This window comes from Daphnia pulex, chromosome 3 (genome assembly GCF_021134715.1).
Source record: "Daphnia pulex isolate KAP4 chromosome 3, ASM2113471v1".
NCBI classification, from domain to species: Eukaryota; Metazoa; Arthropoda; class Branchiopoda; order Diplostraca; family Daphniidae; genus Daphnia; species Daphnia pulex.
In genome coordinates this window covers 6,799,467-6,820,323 of record NC_060019.1, presented here as the reverse complement: position 1 = coordinate 6,820,323, position 20,857 = coordinate 6,799,467, and the positions used below count along the sequence as shown (strand labels likewise).

The following is a 20,857-nucleotide window of genomic DNA, read 5'->3' as shown; positions in this document are numbered from 1 at the left end:
TGTTATTTTTTTGCTATTGAAATGGAAAACAATTACATCAAACGCCCCTATTATATCTAATTTGGGATAACATCCAAAATAATCACGCGATCTCAATAAAAAGTTTATCCGTGATGTAAAACACTAAATTCTACATAAAAAATTAAAAAATTAAATTTTATCTTCTGAACTGAGGGAATAATTACATTTGTCCAATATGACCCGTGTCCATCATGACCCCGTTCTCCCCTATATTTGATGTTTTTTAAATGTCAGAAATAGGATATGGCAATGCACAAACTTGTATAATTTGATATCACACTACATACTTTATTCTTTGTTTATTCTTTGTAAAAATTATCGGTCGTCAGGTTGCACCAGATAACGAGCAGTAAAAAACATTATCCATTGTTTTGATAGACTTAATCCGAGCAGTAAAGAGAAATTATTCATCGGTTTTATCCGCTAAAAGATCTTCAAAATCTTTTCCTCCATCAGGATCTTTAATTCCTTCCAATTGCGAATCTTTTTCTTTTTCACCTCTAATCCTAGTGTAATTTTTCTTAGCACCTTCTGGGTGAAAAGCATCGTCTTCCCTACTTAACACTTCGTTAACATGTAATTTTTACGATTTTATTTTGAATATATTATACCTTAGATGAGAGGCCGCATGCTCTCTGTCACACGCAAGAATGGTTTCTCCGCAATCGTAGCATTTCACTGTTTTAATTTCTATGGGCTCCACCGGAAGAAGTAGATCGTGATGGGGTATAATAAAAATGTCTCCCGTAGCTACGATGGCGCTCTTTAAATTAAATTTGGAATCAATGACACGTAAAGAAATGTGGCTTAATTGTAAAACGGAAAGGTAAGATATAGAAGAAGTAGATTTCCCCCCCCCCCTCCTCCTTCTTTTCGACTACCCTGCTCCTTTCGGCGAGCTCCGGAAGCGTTTCCCAGTAGTTCTCCCTCTTCAGGACCGCCCCTACCGCCAAGTAAGGTAAAGCTTCCGGAGCTCGCCGAAAGGAGCAGGACAGTCGAAAATGAGGGGGGAAAAAGTCGACTGCTGGACTTTACACAGAGTGGCCCATCTCCTTATCTGTGAATTTACGGAAATAGTTGATTATTCAAATTTTCTTTGTAGAGGGATGGAACTAATCGTCGATGGTGTTCTATAACTTAAAAGTGCATATTGAAGTTGTTCCTCATCTTCAGTTGCAAATTTCGTCAAATCTCTAGAGGTGACGAATGATTGCACTGAGCTTGGAGTCAAAAAAATTAATGTCATGATTTCAAAGATGTAACTGAAGCATTGCTTTACTTGGCGGTATTGGCAGTATGGTTCAAAACGTGAATGGGGGAAAACTACTGGGAAATGCTTCCGGAGCTCGCCGAAAGGTGCAGCGCAGTCGAATTCGTCTTCTAGGGAGGGGGAGGGGAAAAAATATCGACTGCTTGACTTAACAAAGGGTAAGCCATCTCCTTATCTCTCCCATACTTAATTTTATTCTAATACAGTAAATATTAATTTATTTGTTACATAAATTTATTTCGTTTTTAGATTTGAAATCAAGTTTATCCTCAGAAAAGTATATTTTAATGATCATCAGTCATTAGACAGATTTTCTTGTTCTTCACTAGAAGAATATAAAGTTCAGTGGTAGGATTTTCAGTTTCTTCCTCAGAAGTTTCAAATTCCAATTCTGTGTCATAGTTTGAATCAATAACACGTGTGAAATTAGAAAAATCGTCGTTACAATTAAAATTAAATATTTCGAGACACAGTTGAATTTGTGAATTAATCCGTTCAATTTCTGAATGTGCCATGGCTTTTTTTCCTTTTCTAAATGCTTTTTCCTCTTCTTTGGAATGTGCTGGTTGTTTCAATGATAAACGTTTCTCAGTTAGAAATCGAACGTAGTTGATCATTTCGTTCTTGGTCAGTATAACTTCCTCGTTCGCTCTTTGCAAGAGCATCCAACAATCAACAACGTGATATTTATCGGCATAGGAAACTGTAAAAATAATTAATTTAATTATTGTACGAATAAATTATGCTTATGATACGTTTACGTGTTGGAAACTGAGTATCGTTTTCATTTATAGCTGCTTCCAAAGGAAAAACCCCTTTATTGAAATTCTTGTAATAGATTTCCAGGTCTTCATTCTTTGAATTTAGAAGTTCTATCGTTTCTAGAGCTTTTTTCTTAGTTTCAGTTAAAATCCGCCTCATCTTAGTCCGAGTCTTCGAGTTTTCTGAATATGTAAAAGTTTTGTTTAAAGACAAGAAATTCCGGCATACTTGAGAATAAATTACCTGCTTCTTTAGGTATTTTTATGGCAACTGTTTTCAGTTGAACATAATAACCTTCCAGCATCTTAATTTGTCAACAGGAGTATTCCTAGTTCTTCGTTGGTTAATAGTTTCTTTAGCTTTTCTCTCACGCTCATTATAAATCAATGGGAGATAAGAATATTTTATGTTTTTTGATTGCAACAGTTCATCAAGTTTTACATTGCTTTCTCTTATTTCCTTTCTAGCCTATATACATAAATGTATCTGTAAATATTGATAATTACATTAAATACATTAATTACATTAAATATTTACTCACCCTCTCCAATTTTTTGCGTAAGAGGAATGGCATTGTCTGAATTTTATTCCAGTTCCAATAGAGAATGGCTAATGTTAGGAAATCGGATCTGTCTAAATACTGTACAGTTACACAAATAAGAAGTATCATTATATAATTTCGTTTAAGCTATCTTACTAATTTTTGACAGAAGCTTGAGAACATAGGCATAACGATACAACTTTGAGAATTTTTGTTCATGCTCCTCTCCCCCAGTTAATCCAAGTCCTTTTGTCCATCGGGGATTCCAAAGAACCTGTTATAATGTAAACTTCAGACAAAGTTCGTCACATATATATAAAAAAAATAGTACCTGGCAAGGTAATTGGTGTGCCATTTGATCGGTAAAATTCCCTTCATTTCATGTGTTAGCATCATATATTCTGGGAATTGTGGACCAACTTTTTGAATCATCCATTGTGATTATATTGAATTGTGATTTTCCAGTTGTCAACATTGTTATTATCAACTTAACAAATTAAAACTCTTTGCTTCCTTCAACACAGCTCTGTACATGTCTTTTTAAAGAATTGCAATTTTTAGTTCTAGCTACAGAATATCTCTTAGTGTTGCCGGGGACATATTCATGCAATGCTCTTTTCATAATTTGTTAACTGGGAATTCGTATAATTAATCGAGTGAAAAACCACAGGACATTTATAGTAGTCCTAGTATTATATTTTTTTGCTTTACGTGGGTTTATTTCCTAAACTAATGTTATCTTTTATGCAGGAGGGACAAGGCTGGTTTACATTTCACATTTCTCACGACAGCAAATATAGTGATCAAGCACGTCTCCGTTCTACAATAAATATTCATATTACATCATTTTCTATATTGTTATATAGATATTTCCATAGATTAGATTCCTCTGCGTCAACCAAAGAATTTTGAAAATATGTAGCCTACATCTAAATGTACACTCGAGTGATTTGATAATTCCTGTCCTTTTTCGTTACACACCACATCGTTCATCTTTTGATTGCTCCAAGAGTTTTAATAGCTTTGGCCAATTCGCTTTTAATATTCATATTCGAGCGGTAATCAAGTTCATTATGAATAAATTTGAAACATTAATTCACTTCACTACCAGTGAAAACACCTTACACTAAGGAGTAATCCCTACAGTAAATTAACATGTATTGCTTTCAGAAAACAAAGGGAACGAAGGGACGGAACGAAATGAATTAACCAAAAAATACCACTAGAATGAGCTTCCTAACATGAAAACACAAGCAGCACGAGCATCCGCTAACGTGGTTGCAAGTGTGTTTTTCGTCTTCAGTTTCGCGTTTCGTACTTTTGTTCACTATGGCGGCCTCTTTGAGGGCCCCTGAGCCGTTTTTGTTCTCTTCGGCTAATCTTGCCGTCGAGTGGAAGTTGCGGAGACGCCAGTTTGAGTATTATATTCTGGTCACTCGCAAGGATGAGAAGGACGAGGAAATTCTGGTGGGTGTTTTAATAACGCTTCTTGGGGCTGAGGCCCTGAAAATTTTTGACACGTTTGTGTTTGCCACGGCAGGCGATGACAAGAAGATAAAGCCAGTGCTGGACAACTTTGGTGACCATTTCGAGCCCCCTTAAAAGCGAGGTCTTCGAGAGATTCAAGTTCTTACGTCGTCATCAGCTGCCAGGCGAATCGTTTGACTCCTGGATAGTGTGCCTAAGAGGCATGGCAAAAGGCTGTAACTATGGCACATCAGTTGAGTCAGTGCTACGTGATCAAGTGGTGTTGGGAGTAGCAGACTCGCAAATTGCGGGAAAAGCTTCTCTTTGAAAAAACGCTAGACCTTGCCAAAGCGTATGGTATCGTCTGGTCAGGTGAAGCTTTACCTGCCCAGCTCACACAGATGAATTCTGATCTTACGGTTTTCTGACAGGAGGATTCGATAAATCGGCTATTCGACAAGCATGACCGAAAAAGGGGTGGTGGAGCTCCGCAGGGGGTCGGCAGTAGTGGTGCGGCCAGCAGATGATTGATTGTTCGGGGTGTGGCCGCCGTCACGCTAAAGGCCGGTGTTTAGCCAATCACATCACTTGTTTTTCGTGTGTAGTAACTGGTCACTATTCTCGGCGCTTCCCCAATACTCAGCCGGGTCGGCAGCAGAATTTTCCTCGAGGGTCAACAACGTCGGAGTCATCTCGTGTTGGTCTGAGGCCTGCTCAAAAAGGTACAAAAATGCAGCTTCATTCGGCGGAAGGGGAGTCGGGCGGTGAAGGAGGAGAGCGGTCAGTCGAAGAATATGTTTTTCACGAGCTCCGACATGAAAAACAGTCGTCGTTAGAGAAGAATGAGTGGAGTGAGACATTGAAGGTGGACGACGTCAGCGTCAAGTTTAAGCTGGGCTCGGTGGCTTCTCGCAACGTTCTGCCCAGCGAAGTGTTTCATCAGTTGCCAACACGGCGACAACGTTTCCGTCCTGGACCACGTATGCACCGGCATTGGGCAAAACATGGATATTTAACAGTTCTCGGCCTCCACACAGCGAAAGTGGTGATTCGTGGTGTGGTGCACTGGATTTTTTGCGGTGGTTGATTAGCCAGGTCAGTCTTCCATCCTGGGACTTCCGTCTTGCCAGAGACTCAACCTGATCCATGGAAGTTGATCCGCTTCCGTCGATGCCAGCCGTTGTTACGGAGTTTTTGGACGTGTTGACGGGACTGGGTTAACTGCCGGTTGAACATCACATACGGTTGGCCACGGGTGATAATGCTGTGGATCCCGTAGATTCGGCAGCTGGAAGACTTCCATTCAGCCTTAAGGAGCTAGTGTACACCAAACTGGTTCAAATGGTGACTGACGGTATTATTGTTCCAGTCACAGAGCCTACGGGCTGGGTGAGCCTTATGTTGGTGGTGAGCAAGCCGGATGGTGACGTCAGACTCGTTCTATATCCTGCCAATCTCAATAAAGCAATCCTCCGAAAACATTTTGTGGTCCCAACGGTCGAACAACTGTTTGCTAAAATTGGCAAGGAGAAGTTCTTTGGTTATCTTGACGCGGCGTCGGGATTTTATCAAATTCCGCTTTCAGAGGAGTCTTCATACTTGTGCACTATGGCGACGCTCAAGGATGCTTTCGTTTTATTCGGATGCCATTTGGGATAAAGTCGGCACCGGAAGTGTATCTACAAACTATTGCGGAGTTGTTTGGTGACCTTTCAGGTGTTGTGATTTACTTTGACGACTTTTTGGTCCCAGGCGAAACCATGAAAGAACTTCATTTCAATTTACGTCAAGTGCTTGTTTGTTATCGCCAACACAACCACAAGCTCAAGCTCAAAAAGTGTAAATTTTTCTTAAAGGAGGTGCTGTGGCTTGGCCACATCATCGGCGAGGGCCTGGTTAAAGTTGATCCAAGGTGGAGGCAATCGTCAATATGACGGAGCCTAGTGGCAAAGCTGACTTGGCCCGTCTTCTGGGAATGGCCACGTATTTGGACAAATTTTGCAACAACCTGGCCGGCGTTACTCGTACCCTGCGAGATTTACTGAAAGAGTCGTCTGCATGGGTCTGGGAGGAGCCGCAAAGGGCTGCGTTGGCTAAATTGAAAGAAATTTTGTCTTCGTTTCCCACCCTGCGCAGGTTTGACTTTGAAGTTCCAGTGGTGTTGTCGGTGGACGCTTTACCAACATGAATTGGTGCGGCCCTCCTTCAAGACGGCCAGCCGGTGGCTTATTCGTCAACGTCGCTTACCCCGACTCAACAACGCTACTGCTAAATCGAGAAGGAGCTATTGGCAGTAAAGTTCGGTCTGCTACGGTTCCGGCAATATGTGTATGGTCGGCAGGCGATGGTGGAGTCTGATCACAAGCCGTTGGTGGGGCTTTTGGATAAGCCAGTGGCTGATTGTTCTCCTCGGATCCAACGTATGCGACTCCAGCTCCAACGTTTTGATTTCAGGTTGGTCTACAAACCTGGGAAGGAGCTATTTATTGCAGATACTCTGAGTAGAGCTCATCTGCCAGCCCTGTTTGCTGATAACGTCACGGAGGGATGCCAGGAGCAAGTACATACAGTCCTGGATCACATTATTCCTCTGCGTGATACTCGGTCCCGCTATGCTAAGGCCACTGCGGATGATCCGTCACTGCAGTTGGTGAAAGAGTTGCTCCTGTCTGGCTGGCCCGAGAAAAAGAGTCATTGTCCCATCCCTGCTCGTCCGTTCTGGAATGTAAAACTTTTAGTGGTTCCAGTGTCCTTGCGAAGGGAAGCAATGGAAGGCATTCAATTCGGCCATTTTGGTAAAGTGAAGAGTGTGAGACGGGCCAAATCGTCTGTTTTCTGGCCTGGCTGTGATGACCACATCCGCAACATGGTGGCCAGTTGTGCTACCTGCCAGAAAAACCGCCACAAAAATCCGGCCTTGCCCTTATTTCCAGTTCGTCTTCCAATTTCATCCGTTTCAGATGGTCTCCGCGGATATCTTCCAGTTTGCTGGGCATAATTATTTGCTTCCAGTCGACGAATACAGCAAGTGGCCATGTGTGGAAAAAATGAAGTACCTCACGGCGGCTTCTAAACACAAAACCAAAAACGAGAGAATTACAACCATGAGAGCAGAGAAAAATCCTGATTTAACTTGATCAGGGGGAAAATACTCATACCCAAAATATCTAGTGGTCACATCCAACAGAATAAAGGAAAGAGAATAAAAAAACAAGCGAATAGAAAAATTGACAGCGGTTACCCGTTGCCGTGTTCTTTCTTAAAGTGACGCTGCCCGTGTGTGGCAAAGTTTAAGTACCTCACGGCGGCTTCTATCATTGAGGCCCTCGATGGTTTTTCCCCGACTTTGGGACCCCGGAAGTGCTTCTCTCCGATAATGGAAGACAGTTTGATTGTGTCGAGCTGAATCGTTTTTGTGACAACCGCCAGGTTCAACATGTGACGTCTAGTCCGGAGTTTCCACAGTCAAATGGTCTCGCAGAAAAACACATCACAACTGTGAAAATGACGACGTTGAAAATGTTGTAGGACGGAAAAACGCTGTGGGAGGTGTTGGACACGATTCGGTCCACTCCAGTGTCGGATCAGTTGCCGTCTCCATCCATGCTTTTGCAGGGCCGTCATCTTCGGGGCTCGTTGCCGTTCTTGCCGGCGGCTCTCACTCCGAGGCTGGTCCCGTCGACGTTTGTCCAGCAGCAGTTACAGCGTCGGCAGGCTGAAGCCCCTTCTCAACAAACGCGCAGAGTTGATGTGCACTCTTCGGCTTTGGTGGTCAGGGCTCGTATTGGTTCCAGGTGGTTGCCCGATGTAGTAGAAGCTGTTTGTGTGGAACCTCACTCTGTCGTCGTCGCTGTCAGCACCAAGTCCAGGTCTGCAATTTCCCTTTTTGTCGGTGGGTGTTCTTCCAAATCGGAACGATTTTCCTGTTGGTCCGACTCATTCCGGGACGGTCCAGCTTCTTCCAGCACCACCGCTCGCTACTCCGGTTCCTCCTTTGTCAGACGTTGCAGCCCCTTCGCAAGTCACGGCTGATTCACTGATTCGGCTGGCTACTCCGGTTTGTCCCTCTTCCCGTCGTGACCCGGTGTGCTTGGTGCCTTACTGGCAAGCAGCGTCCAGCCGGCTCCCTTGTTTACTTGTTCTGGCAGTATTCGCGTCCAGTAGTTCCGTAGTGTTTTATTTTGGTTGCCTGTGTCGTATTTCGTCTTGTTCTGTGGTTCATGTCGATGTGGCGTGAGTCTCCTTGAAGTTACCTCTTGGCCCCGCCCCTAAAGGGATACAAGTGAGGGAGGATGGCCAATACAAGCAGTCTAGACTAGACACTTAAGACTACAACAAAAGAGATAAACATAATCCAACCAATAATAAAGAGAATTATTGAGATATGGAACTCGAGAAAGCAAAATGAAAAGCTGAATTTGTGTTTGTTTTGATTTGGCAATTGGAAACTTCAAATAAATTCAAATGAATTTTTCGAACCATCACTAAAAATTTCTAATATTAATAAGGATTTGCAAAACATTTTAATCTATCTTTGAAAAAAGTAGTTCTACCTTAAGCGAAATTGTTTAGCGGCTCCAACCTGAGAGTGAGACGACCGGACTCGGATTGTTTTTGTATTTATAACGAGCTACACTGGTTCAGTAAGAACTGTTTCAGGAATTTCCGGTATCACATTGTTGTTTTCAACAGGATCAGACTGAACAACACTTCTATTTCCATCACTAACGTAAGAGTTGGTTTTATCAGTACCACCGTCACTTTCACTATCGGATTCTAGAAGTGATGCACTGGGGACAAATACGCCACATTCTTCTTCAAATGTTTCATGAAATGCAGATCTAACACTATTAGCTTCTGTCCGTGGTTTTTATGATGACTCAGTTGAAGATGAAATGTCATCAAGCTCTTGATACTGTCTCTTGCGGGCGATTGGCTTTTTATAAGGCTGAACAATTCGCCCAGGACCAGTGGGATATGTTAGCGTGAATTGCTTTGCCACTTATCGATGCCATTCAACTCTCTGTGAATCAACAGTTTTTGCAGCTTCGCTGATTCCGTGAAATTAAGACTCGGATGAACCCTTGGAAACTGAAGTATGGGGTTGATCTTGATGGGCGAAGATCTTGTCATTTTGGTAAGAAAATTAAAGTATAAAGTATAGTTAGTATGAAAAGTAAACTTTTTTGAATAGCCAATAGCTAGTTATATACCATAGCATGTGCACTATATTTATCTATCAAATGTTGTTGGTCGTTATTCGATGGGTGTTGGTAATCTGCATGACGGTAATATGCATGAATCGCCGCATGAATCGGAAAAAATCGAAAAGCATTCATGCAGATTATCCCCCCCCCAAACCCCATTTAGACACATAAATTTTAGACAGTACGCAGGGTGTTGTGTCAAATTGTATTGTATCCATTTAAGAAAATTAAAACAAAATTACATAAGTATGAACTTGAAATCAATAAAAGAACGGGAAAACTGAATTGACATTTGTGTTGGAGTTTGACAGTTGGTTGATTGACAGTTGGTTGGAACCAGAAACAGCTAGAACCCAATGGCATTTCCCAGTGTAAATTATTTGCATCCACAATTTTCTGTTGTCACAGGGTATGTCCCCGTAGATGTTGCGTGATGAACGTTGAATAGACCGCCAATTTGTGGATATTTCTTACGTATCAGTGCCAACAGAGAGTTTATGTGGCGAGTTGTAAGTTTTTTAGAGCGCTTTATTTCATTAATTTCATCCGCCGTCAACTGACAAGTCTGCCGGTAATCTCTCTCTGATGAAATGACCGGAGTGGCGTCCAAAAACTAGATTTCTGGATTAATATTCTATAATATGATTAATGAGTTTCCTTTTTAAATTTATCGTTCAATTATAGTCGATCGATATAGTCAATTATAGTCTAAATACCGGAATAGATGAAAGCGAAGCAACGATGCTACTTTCTTCTTCCAAATTATCCTCCCTATGTACAGTATCTTTCAAAAAAATCTGAAAACGATTTTTTTTCAAATAGCTTAATTTAATGTTAATTATTTTTTTTAACTTCCAGAATTTTACATAATGTGTAGAATTGATTACTTGACAAAGTTCATGATTTCAAATTAAGCATAAAATGCCAAAATATTTTTAAAAAATAAAAAAAAGTAACGGAAGCATTCGGATTTTTATGAAAGATACACAATTGCAACCGTTGTACCAGTACTCAATTCCGGAAACGATTCAGCGACGTAAATTTTATTTGAGGGGCAGTTTATCAACGGTTAAAGTCACTGTGTCTTCTATGCTTAAAATCTCCTCGAGCATTGAATTTGTTACCACCTGCGCCCAATAATTTTTTTTTGTGATTCAGTAGATATGAGACTCATGTTATCATTTGTATCATGATTCTGATCCAATGGAGGCGAAGAATTTTGAAGATCGTGAAGATCGTCATCGGAATCCGACGGCAAAGATAAATAAGATAAATCAGATGAATCTGATTCTGATGAATGAGACTGGTGCGCACCGTTGCGCGAGATATTGCGAGATATCTAGAATTAGAAAATATTTTACTAACCTTAATATTAAATTACAACTTGTCATTATTAAACCTTTCTTGTTTTGGACGACTTGCCAATGTCACGGCTTTGAGATTTTACTAGCTTCTTTCTCTTGGAGGAGACCGGTGAATTTGGTGTTTTTGCGTATTTGGTGTCATGCGGAAGTAGTCATGCAGTTTATCTTGCCCTTAGGCGCGCATGACAGCCCTGTTCATGCAGTGAATTCATGCAGATTACCAACATCCTTATTCGATGCAATCTTAGAATTGACCTGTGCCCGTAAGAAACTAAAATTTAGTTTGTAATTTTAAGTAATCTCGTGTATTTAAGCTCGCCGCAATTGCCTGGTTTTCAATTAAATTTCTCTGCTCAACTGATGTGAACCATATTTTTTAACTGCTTCACTTGTTCTATTCCTTTCTTTATCACTCCAATCGTAGCTCCCACCCGTGGAATTTTTATCTGGATCTTGATAAAAAGAAGTTCGACCCCAGCAAAAAGTTATTGTGAAGAGTAAAACATCTTCATCATAAAAAATCATGTTATTTAAGACCAAATTTAAAAGTTTTACATTTCGCTTGCAGTTACACTGACTAACGATGACAGTAGAAGCTTACGTGACTTGTACCACTTCATCGGTAGGAATTTTCAGTGTTGAACAATTTGGAGGAATAAATTAACCTAATCCATGGCGTCATCTAATTTAATAGAGTCGAATTGCGTACCAGCATCTACTGACACACTAGTTTTCTCATGTCTGCATGTAGAACAGATAAAGTTAACTCTCTTGTCTTCCTTCATTTAGAATCTATAGGTCAATTGCGATATTCCTGAAAAAAAAATCATAACATACATGAAGAAAATTCCAAAAATGTAAATAACTTTTTAAGCCAAGACCAGCACAAAGAAAAAAATATTTTAAAATTTAAACATTCAAGACACAATGAAAAAAAATGAAATACGAAAATTGTTTTACCAGAACCGCATTTTCGATGACGCCATACACCACAAAAATACACTTGACTTTTCCTTCTAACCAAAGATTCCTTTGCAAACAAAACACAAATCAAAGTTTGGGGGTTGCTACATTTTAAACCAGTATTCTGATGCAAGTCTGAAAAGACACTGATGAGAAATGTGCGCACCATTTCGTATTTATAGATCTAAACATTCCAAACGAACGAATAACCTTGAAAAAATTGTGCCGATTACAAACGTTACAATTCGTTACAAAATTTTACTAAACGCGTTTGTCAACAGATTTCAAACGCAATTCCCACCCAAAAAACTCATTGGAATGGGAAGAAAATGCATTCGTGAACTGAACAATTCATTACGTGCAATAGCAATGTGTACTCCAGATCTACGGGTTTCTTAATGCGGTTAAATAGATAATCCTGAATTTAGTCAACATACTTGGCTTCAAATTTTCTGTAAAAACAATTTTTTTAAAGAATACATCCCTCTCGGTTTCTTCTCACAATGTTCGGAGGCAACCCATCACTGAATCTACGAGTCCAATTAAAAGAACAAGATTAGATAAAAATTGTGAAACAACCGAAACACCTCTTAGGAAGTGTACCAGTCCAATTGACGAAGATAATGAATTCCATGAAGCTGTGGACGTTGCGAGTTTCATTAACTCAACAGAAAAAGCTTCACTACATAACAAAGATGACTTTTCGTGGAACAGAAATAGTTGTATTGACGACATCAGCAGACTTACAGAAGAAAACAATCGTTTAAGGCAGAAATACGAAGAACACATAGACAGTCAAAAGAGAGAAATTCTTGAACTAGATGTGAAGTAGCCTACAATTGTGAAATAGGCTACCTCAAGCAAGTGAACGTTGTTGATTTAGTTGCGTTGCGAAAACTAGTTTGACTTATTTTACCCTTAAAATTTATTTTTTCCTCTAGTTTGTCAGAAGTGAGACCACAGAGGAGTACTGCCGTAAGTTCAACAAGTTATTCGACATGCTGAACTCGTGAAATCCGAAACAAATGAACGATAAAGCTCCACTGACAATTTCTAACCTACCAGAAAAAGAATTATTAGGATTCCAAAGATTTCTTACGTCATTGAAAGTCACTACGGGTACACTTTTTAGTGCTAGTAGGCGAAAGGCAGTTGCAGTTGGCTTTATAGCCACAATCACATCTACTAAAGCACTTGCATGGTACGTGTTAACTTAATCCAACTCCTTAGATTGTCTATGCACAAGACTTACTCAGCAAGATCCAAGCGAGCATTTATTTAGTATTATTCGATTGATGGGTGGGTTAAATAATAATCCCACTACAATCCAAGTGAAGTATATTATGAGAAAGCTTCTCTTCATAAAAAGTGGTGGGTAGTGACAACTTCTTTATCATCCAACTGTTCACTTGTTCCTTCAACTACATTGGAGAACTAAAATTGTCAAATGGAGCAGAATCCTATTGAGAAAGAGATTGAGATTGAAATGGAGATGTTCTGTAACGAGGAAGAGTTCAATGCTTCAAATATTGATAATGCGTTTTTAAACCAAAGTCTTGCAGTACATTGCTGGGTATTGTGTTGTGAAAATGGAATGTCACTTTGACTGCAACATGTGCAGAAAAGCATTATATGACTCCACTGAATACTCTTTAGATAAAGATGCAGCAAATATTTAAAAAATAATATGGAACAGATTGATGTGTATACCTTCGAAGTCTGTGTAAAAATTGTACTTGCATGTGATTCTGTCTTCCAAATGATGTTGTCACAAGGATTAAAATCTTTTCCATGTGAGGTAATTGCCATGTCAACCCAGAAAGTACTAACAACTATTATTTAATGTTATTACCATTTTTCCAAGTCTTCATTTGCCAGCACATTCAGAAAAATGTCAATTCAATAACCTGGTCAAATCTGTCGCTTTGAGGTTTCTTAAAATAAGATGTTTATCCTATATAAAAGTATTCAACCAAAAGGTATCGCAAGAAACTAAGCTGATATTATACAACAACCTGTAAACCAAAGTGTGTTAAAAACTCTTATTTCAATATCGAACTTACACCGTGTTTACATTCTAGTTTTAAAATGGGGAAACTAGATGACAGAAATTTTTCTGCTTATGATGAAGGGAGGGCATTGGCTTCTATATACCCATGTACCTTACAACACATACAAGTTTTATGTGAAATAGAAATAAACTTTTTGTAACGTTAGCTCTAATTAAGTATGAAAATACCAGTTTGACTGAAAATCCACCAGTCAGAAAAGTGATCCCATCGTTTTATTAAAATAACCCCTTTCATATATGAAGGCGCCGGTAGACTTTGCGCTCAAAGGCTATTCTCTAAAGTCTAGCTGGTAGACTGTTAATCAATTCCTAAACGTAAAATGAGAATTTTGTGTGGCTTCCTGGGTGCTTTCTGACCGAGAAGCCAGAATAGGATGACAAAGAAGCCACCACTCATGATTACACTAGTCAAGAAGCCAGTGCCAGGAAGCCAGTGGCTATTAGGATGTCTAACAGTGGCTTCTTGGTACTGGCTTCTTGGGAAAGTGTTTTTTTTTTTACCATCTACCCATTTGATTGCACTTGACATTTCAAAGCTTTTGAGTGCCAATGAAATTACGACACGTGCTAGAGAAACAATAGATACGAATGAAATTACGTCAGTTAAAAAAAAACATTATCGAGTACTAGCCCGATTTCTGACTCGATTAATATCACACTATCACCATCACAAAATTTGATTTACACAATTGTAAAAGTAAGTTTTAGCATACCACAAATCAGAAACACCATTTGTCACTACTAATATTTATTTCTTAACATATTCAAAAATACAAAATATTTTCTCTTAATGTAAAGGCAGAAACGAAACACATTGGTGTCGAAAAAGCAGTCGTCATGGAACGTGTACACGGTAAACTAACAGAAAGGGATGTTGAGTAAGTATAGTCAAATTAAAAATGAATTGCAAGATAAAACTATATCTATTTTTATCCACAGAAGTATTTTGGAATTCTTGTGTACTGAATTAATTGATTTTCATGACAGTGGATGTGGACCGTTTCAAAGTCACCAATCCTAGGTGGCTAAATATTTCCAAGATTAGAAAATTTAATTTAATTTATTTGAAACACTTTGTTTAATACAACAGACATTACAACAACTGATTGAATAAATATTTTTTTATTTGATCCAACGTCAACTAAAAAACTTGAATACAGAAAGAAAAGCTACTGTATGTTACCTTTGACTTGTTGGCGAGCTTCAACAACATTTCTGTTTGTAAACGTCTCCCATGCACCGCCACGTGTGCGTCCGGGATATAGTCCACCAACGAAAACTCTTGAGAAACAATTTAAATATAGATCTCCCAACCATTTTGCTTTGAAATTTCCAACATCTCTAACATGAATACATTTCAGCTCTTTAATGTCTGTCAATATCGCGGTTACTGATTTACAAATGGGAGAAACTGTTACGGACTTCTGGGCAGTTTTGGTCTCATACATGACAAAAAAAATGTCTTTCTGTGGTATTCCAAACTGTCTTTCATTAAAAAAAAATGTTCCTAGGGAAGAATCAACCAAATAAATTTCTTTTTAACGTACGCAATTGTTTTTTACCAAATTGCTGGTCTAAACAGTGAAGGTTGCCATGGTAGGTCCAGCAATCGTTACACAGTCAAAGTTTATCCTCATTGTGGCACGTATTTGAGGACGCAAATGGCTAATGGGTTCAAAACATTTCTTTATTAGATTTGCTGTCGGTAAATTTTGAAAAACTCCAATCCATATCTGAACTACGACGCCAACCCACTAGCGTGTGACGCAAAAATGTCAACTATCCACTGCACATGTGTAGAACGATTTGTAATACCACTAGTTTTAAATTGAAGATGAAGCGTTATCAACCATAAGTTTGTTTAATTATTAAAATTTTATGATCACCACCAATTTCTAACGAAAGAGTACTGAATGCAAAGATTATATAAATCAATTTTTTCACCACTTGACTTTTAGGCATCAACAGAAAAATCAAAAGACGGGCAAAGAGGTTAGTGGTGGTAAAATAAATGCATCACCATCACCTAAACTCAATGTGTTAACTTTGCAGGAATTACATTGCTTTCCCGTTTACAAAACCCTCAATAGTCTACCTATAATTCAATAACTGTTAAAGAGTTCAATCAACCATGCATTCAAATCATTTACCTTCTCCTTCGTGGCATGTTTGAAAACACTGGCCCACTGGTAAGTTTTGCATTGGAGTTTTTAGAAATAAGGATTTCGTATTTTTAGTAGCAGCACCAGAATTCATAGCGCCTGGCAATTCTTTTAGACGTGTCAATTTCAAATAAGCCTCAGTTACACAAAAAAAATTAATACATGAATTCAACATTAACCTATTTGACATACCGTATGCAGCCGACATCAATTTTTGTTTGAAGTTGGGAGAATGTAACATTCCTTTTAATTTTTCTGCGTTCATTTGCATTGTTTTATCAGCCTTTGCCATTGTGGAACGAAAACTGTTAAGGAGGAGCAATATGAAGATTGTAAAAGTGACCAAACTGTTGCTATGAGAGCAACACAAATGAAATACGATATCTAATCATCAAAACGAATTACTGCCGTGAGAGCAGTTTAGTTTAGTAGAAGAACTTCTACAATGCGAGCAATTTAAAATGGCAGAATTTAATAGGAAAATGATAATTAACGGATTGTGGCAGCAAGTGTAGAGAAGTGTTAGACTCGGGTCGAACGAATGGAAAGAAAAAAAGTTTGTATGACGGGAAAAGGAAAATTAGTGTGAAACATATCCACATGTTGTTATTTCGAAAAGATTAGAAATTTGAATTTACTAATTTTGTCTGTAATTCTTAAATGTAACAATGCAAGAAGCTTGGCTACCATTAGATAGCAGGTTTATAATGAAAAACAAAAACAATTTTGCCAAACTTTCCTTTAATTATTTATTATTCGTTTAGGTTGTTATCTGAAACCCACGATAAATTTAGAGTAGCTCACGGCTATGCAACAATTTCAAAGATGCGATTCGTAGCTTTGAGGCTGTAGGAACTGTTGTGCAACTGAGAATCTCAAATCTCAAGTGAGTTTTTTAAATTTTATTTTATCTTGGAAATGCGTAATTATAATTTGTTTTGACTTCCCAGGAATCCTGAAACTTCGATGGAGACGAGGCCTGAGAATAGGCAAATGTTCTACACGGTTGAAGGTGAAGTTGAGGAGCTGGAAACACTCCTACAAATTTATCGTAACAAAATCGTCGAAACCATTGAACTTGAAAACGACTTATTGAACAACGGGCGCATGAATCACGTATCCAGCAAGTCTAGACAGAACAACACTTTGGAAAATACGTCCATCGAACAGAACACCACTTTGGAATTTTTTTTGACTCCGCTTGGAGCTGTCGATGGAGGCCTACTACTAGGTACCCCCCCCCCCCAAACGTGGCTCGGACACCGTCGCTCTTTTTTTTCCCCCGACAACGATGATACCTTATGAGAGCCCAAAACCGCCACTTTATCAATATACATTTTTTTCCAAAATATCAATATATAAAACAGAAAAGAATAAAAAAACTGGTAAAAAGTATTATATAAAAACCACAAAGAGTATAAGATAAAAAACATAAAGTTAATATAGAAAGAAAAAAAAAGTCAATATAAAACCCCCAGAAAATATAAAGACCCAGTTCAACATATAATCCCAAAAAAGTTCAATATAAAAACGGCAGCCACAGTCAAAATAATTAATTCATGCCACATTTCCACCCCCCTTTATAGCCAGTTTGAATCCAGTAGTACAGACGGGGATTCTTCCACGATAAGCGCATATCGTAATTTACCTTTTCTCCACTATACTGCTTTAGATTGTCTAAAAATCTGCACGTGTTGACTAACCAAACAACAACAACCAAACAACAAGTGTCCAGATCCTCATGGCGTTTCTTAATGAGTCGATAAATAGCGTTAATAATCAGAGTTAAGAAATCTCGGATTTTCTCGTCGCTGTTGATGTAATCTGCGTGTGGGACACACATAAAAATGATGTATGCCGGAAGACCGGGTAACAGAGTTGACGCAACGCTTGGTTTGAGTTCTAGAAATTCACACCAAAGAAATTGTTATGAAGTTACTTTGTTCGTCACAACACCATAAGAACTCACCATAGACGAGATTCCTGGCGATCTGCTCTTCGTCGTCCATGTTAAAATCAAACATCCCAAGGTAATCGTTTCCTTTTTACGAACAACCGGCAGTGGTGATTCGCTTCTTTCGTTCCTACGACTCGAATGAACTGTTTCATGCACTTCAGGGCTGGCTTCCAGATTTTCGGCAAGTACACCCTCCTGCTTCACCTTTTTCGCCAATTTCATCTGCGATCTGTACTTTTTGAGTTGTTCGGATAGCAAATCATTATTTTCCTGGAGATCCAAATTGTCAGCCGTGAGTCGAGAAATTTCATGCTGTCGGTAATCTTGCATCGGTAAGTGCAGACGGTGCAGACGACGTAGATCTGGTTCAGCAAACAGCATAGTCAAGTCTACAGGTTGCATGACCGTAATTGTTTTTCGTAAATCCAAGTTCCAATTTTCTTGTCGATTGTTGTGTCCGTTTGGCGTTTCCCCTCTCTCGGCTCTATCATTGCACCTTTCTTCTGTTGATTACCATCCATTAAAAATCGTTAAAAATGGAAGAAAAAAAACTAGAAGACGAGTTACACAGACTAACGGACGAATATCATGAGTTGATCAGACTTGATGGGGCAACACAAAAAAAATTGGAACGACGAAGACAGGAGTAAGTAAAGCTTTTTAATATAATTCTAAAGAAGAATTTTGGTAAAAGTAGAACTTTTATCAATGTAGAACTTGTATTGAAGTAGAACTTTTATCGAAGTAGAACTTTGGTAAAAGTAGAACTTTGGTAAAAGTAGAACTTTTGTCAATGTAGAACTTTTATCGAAGTAGAACTTTGGTAAAAGTAGAACTTTTTTCAATGTAGAACTTTTGTCGAAGTAATATAATTTTTATTATTCTATTGTTTACAGCCTCGAAAGTACAGATGAATCTCGTGTTCTGGGGAATGATCCAAGGATTGCTGCCCTGTTTGAAGAACGAAGACAACAACCATTTCCAACAGAGCTGGAGCCCTTGGCCAAAAAGGCCAAAATTGACGGATCAGAGGAGTCCAGTGCTAAAGAGCCAGCGCCAGTAAGTCTATTGTTGTCTGTTTAAATAATTTTTTGTTGTATTAAAATTAACAACTTCTCGTTTTCCAGGATGGCGTGGATTTACCACCGGTAATCTCCGACATTGGAGCAGACGCATCCTATTTAATCACATAATTAAAAAAGAGTAAGGGCTTAAATGACGCTACTTAATGCGCGTCGCATTAAATTATTATTTTTTTAAATTTAATGCGTAGGAAAATGACTGTGGCTGACTGCGGCCACAGATCCTGTGTTCCTCCAAAAATTGGGCATACTTCCGTTGTCCTACAGAGAACTCTTTTCAAAATGAAAAATGTGTTGAAAGCAGCATAATCAATGAAACATCAATCCCCCCTTCGAAAAACCTACGGGAACCTCAAATCTCATCTAGTGAAACTAAATCTGTTTGTTTGAAACCCGACAACAAATTTTAAGAGAATGAAGGGCCACTATGTAGCAAAATGCGGAAGACAACAGAGAACGTTAATGGAAAATTTGTGTTTTTGAAGGGCTTTGATGAAAAAGTGACCGTTTACTACATGCTGAAACTTGCCTCTAAATATGGACGCATATTTGTTAACCAAAATGTCGAGAAATAACGACTCTGTTTCTATCTTGTATTGAAGAGAGAATACAGTTTGAATAAGGAGTAACATGAGTAAATAATTAAGAGGGAGAGAGAAACTGAGAGAGAGAACAATGCAACCTGCCGTGATGCGGGCAAGCGACTTCTGACAAGAGAGGGCGAGAGCCGAGAGAGCGAAAACCTGCGACCTACTCTCGGTGGAGCCAAGGGAAAAAAAATTCGCCACAACGCCATCTAGCGGTCAAATATAGAACTACATGCAAACATTCCCTTTTCTTGCCCCAAAACACTGAAATTTTCTTCGCTTATTCGTCGGTAGGTGGTTTAATCGTAATTTTTAAGGAGATGAAATTGGAAGGATAGAAATAAATATCGTATGATTAGCTATATAATTTTGGTTGTCAAAGCAGGGAAAAGAACACTGCCAAATATATTTGACCGACTATATTTGACCGCTAGATGGCGTTGCGGCGAAACTTTTTTTTTACATTTTTTTTTTACCCTTTTGGCGTGCCATGGCGACGCCAGGCGTTAGTTATAATCAAATGTATACCTTATTCAATTTATGCCAATTCATTTGCATGGACGCTCAGGTGAAAATATGCGTGTAAGTGACGTAGGTGACCGCCACAGTATTCGAATGGAGCTTTTACTTAAGTAATAATTAATAATGTATAATGCATCTTCCATCTAACTTCTAATTTTAAAAGTAGGGTCTATACCCTAAGTCTATACTGTCATTCCCGAAAGGGCCACCATTTATGGTAATGTCTGTTAATGCAATTTACGTATACAAATACGTCTCAAATATTAATCGAAAAACACACACACCAAAGACCAAATATTGGATTCATGAAAAATATAACGAACTACATACTCCCTCCGGCCTCGTAAAAAGAAAAACACGACAGCCTTTTTCTCTTTCGTTTCCACGTCACCTTCTTCATTCTCTTTTGATGAATGTCTTTGTAACGTTCTCCCGTTGCACAACAACAACAACAACGAATGACCGGGAGCGCTGTTCAGCTCTCGTACGAATTAACCCTTTTACATAAATACTAACTCACAGCACAGCTTCTCCATCGAGTGTGAATAAGTCGCTCTTTGTTCTGGGATGTTTGGATAATCTTGTATTTTTTTCGAGCGGCGGCATACAACCGCATACAACACCGATGGTTACAGCAGAACAAACGCAACCAGAAGCACGAAAAAAATAAAATAAAGAATTGAGCCCATCAGAAAAAAAAAAGAGAAAAATAAAAAAATCGTGGCAATTTGACTACTCACGAACGGCCCTCTTGAACGATGTCTGGATTTTGTGTTGAAAGATGTTCCTGTGATTCGTCGTGTTCGGTTGGCTTTGGGGAATGTGGGAAGGAAGGAGAAGAAGAAGCTGTTGGGAAACGAGCACCGGAAAAATTCCACACC

The 20,857-nt window shown here is 39.0% G+C and overlaps 1 protein-coding gene across 1 annotated transcript; it reads right to left on the bottom strand.

The window, feature by feature from the left end:
* Positions 1 to 17,071: 17,071 nt before the first annotated feature.
* On the bottom strand, positions 17,072 to 18,619 carry LOC124190354. Its single transcript, XM_046582979.1, has 2 exons — positions 17,798 to 18,619; positions 17,072 to 17,730 (listed from the first exon to the last, which is right to left on the bottom strand). Exons 1-2 carry the CDS (start codon positions 18,185 to 18,187, stop codon positions 17,614 to 17,616), a joined length of 507 nt encoding a protein of 168 aa, XP_046438935.1. The 5' UTR covers positions 18,188 to 18,619; the 3' UTR covers positions 17,072 to 17,613.
* Between the last annotated feature and the right edge of the window lie 2,238 nt (positions 18,620 to 20,857).

Excerpts from the sequence above, each read along its gene's own strand:
- LOC124190354 (XM_046582979.1), bottom strand. The coding sequence starts at position 18,187 with ATGCAACCTGTAGACTTGACTATGCTGTTTGCTGAACCAGATCTACGT. Across the intron at positions 17,731-17,797 it reads CGCCAGGAATCTCGTCTATG|AACTCAAACCAAGCGTTGCG; the intron begins GTGAGTTCTTAT and ends GTGAATTTCTAG.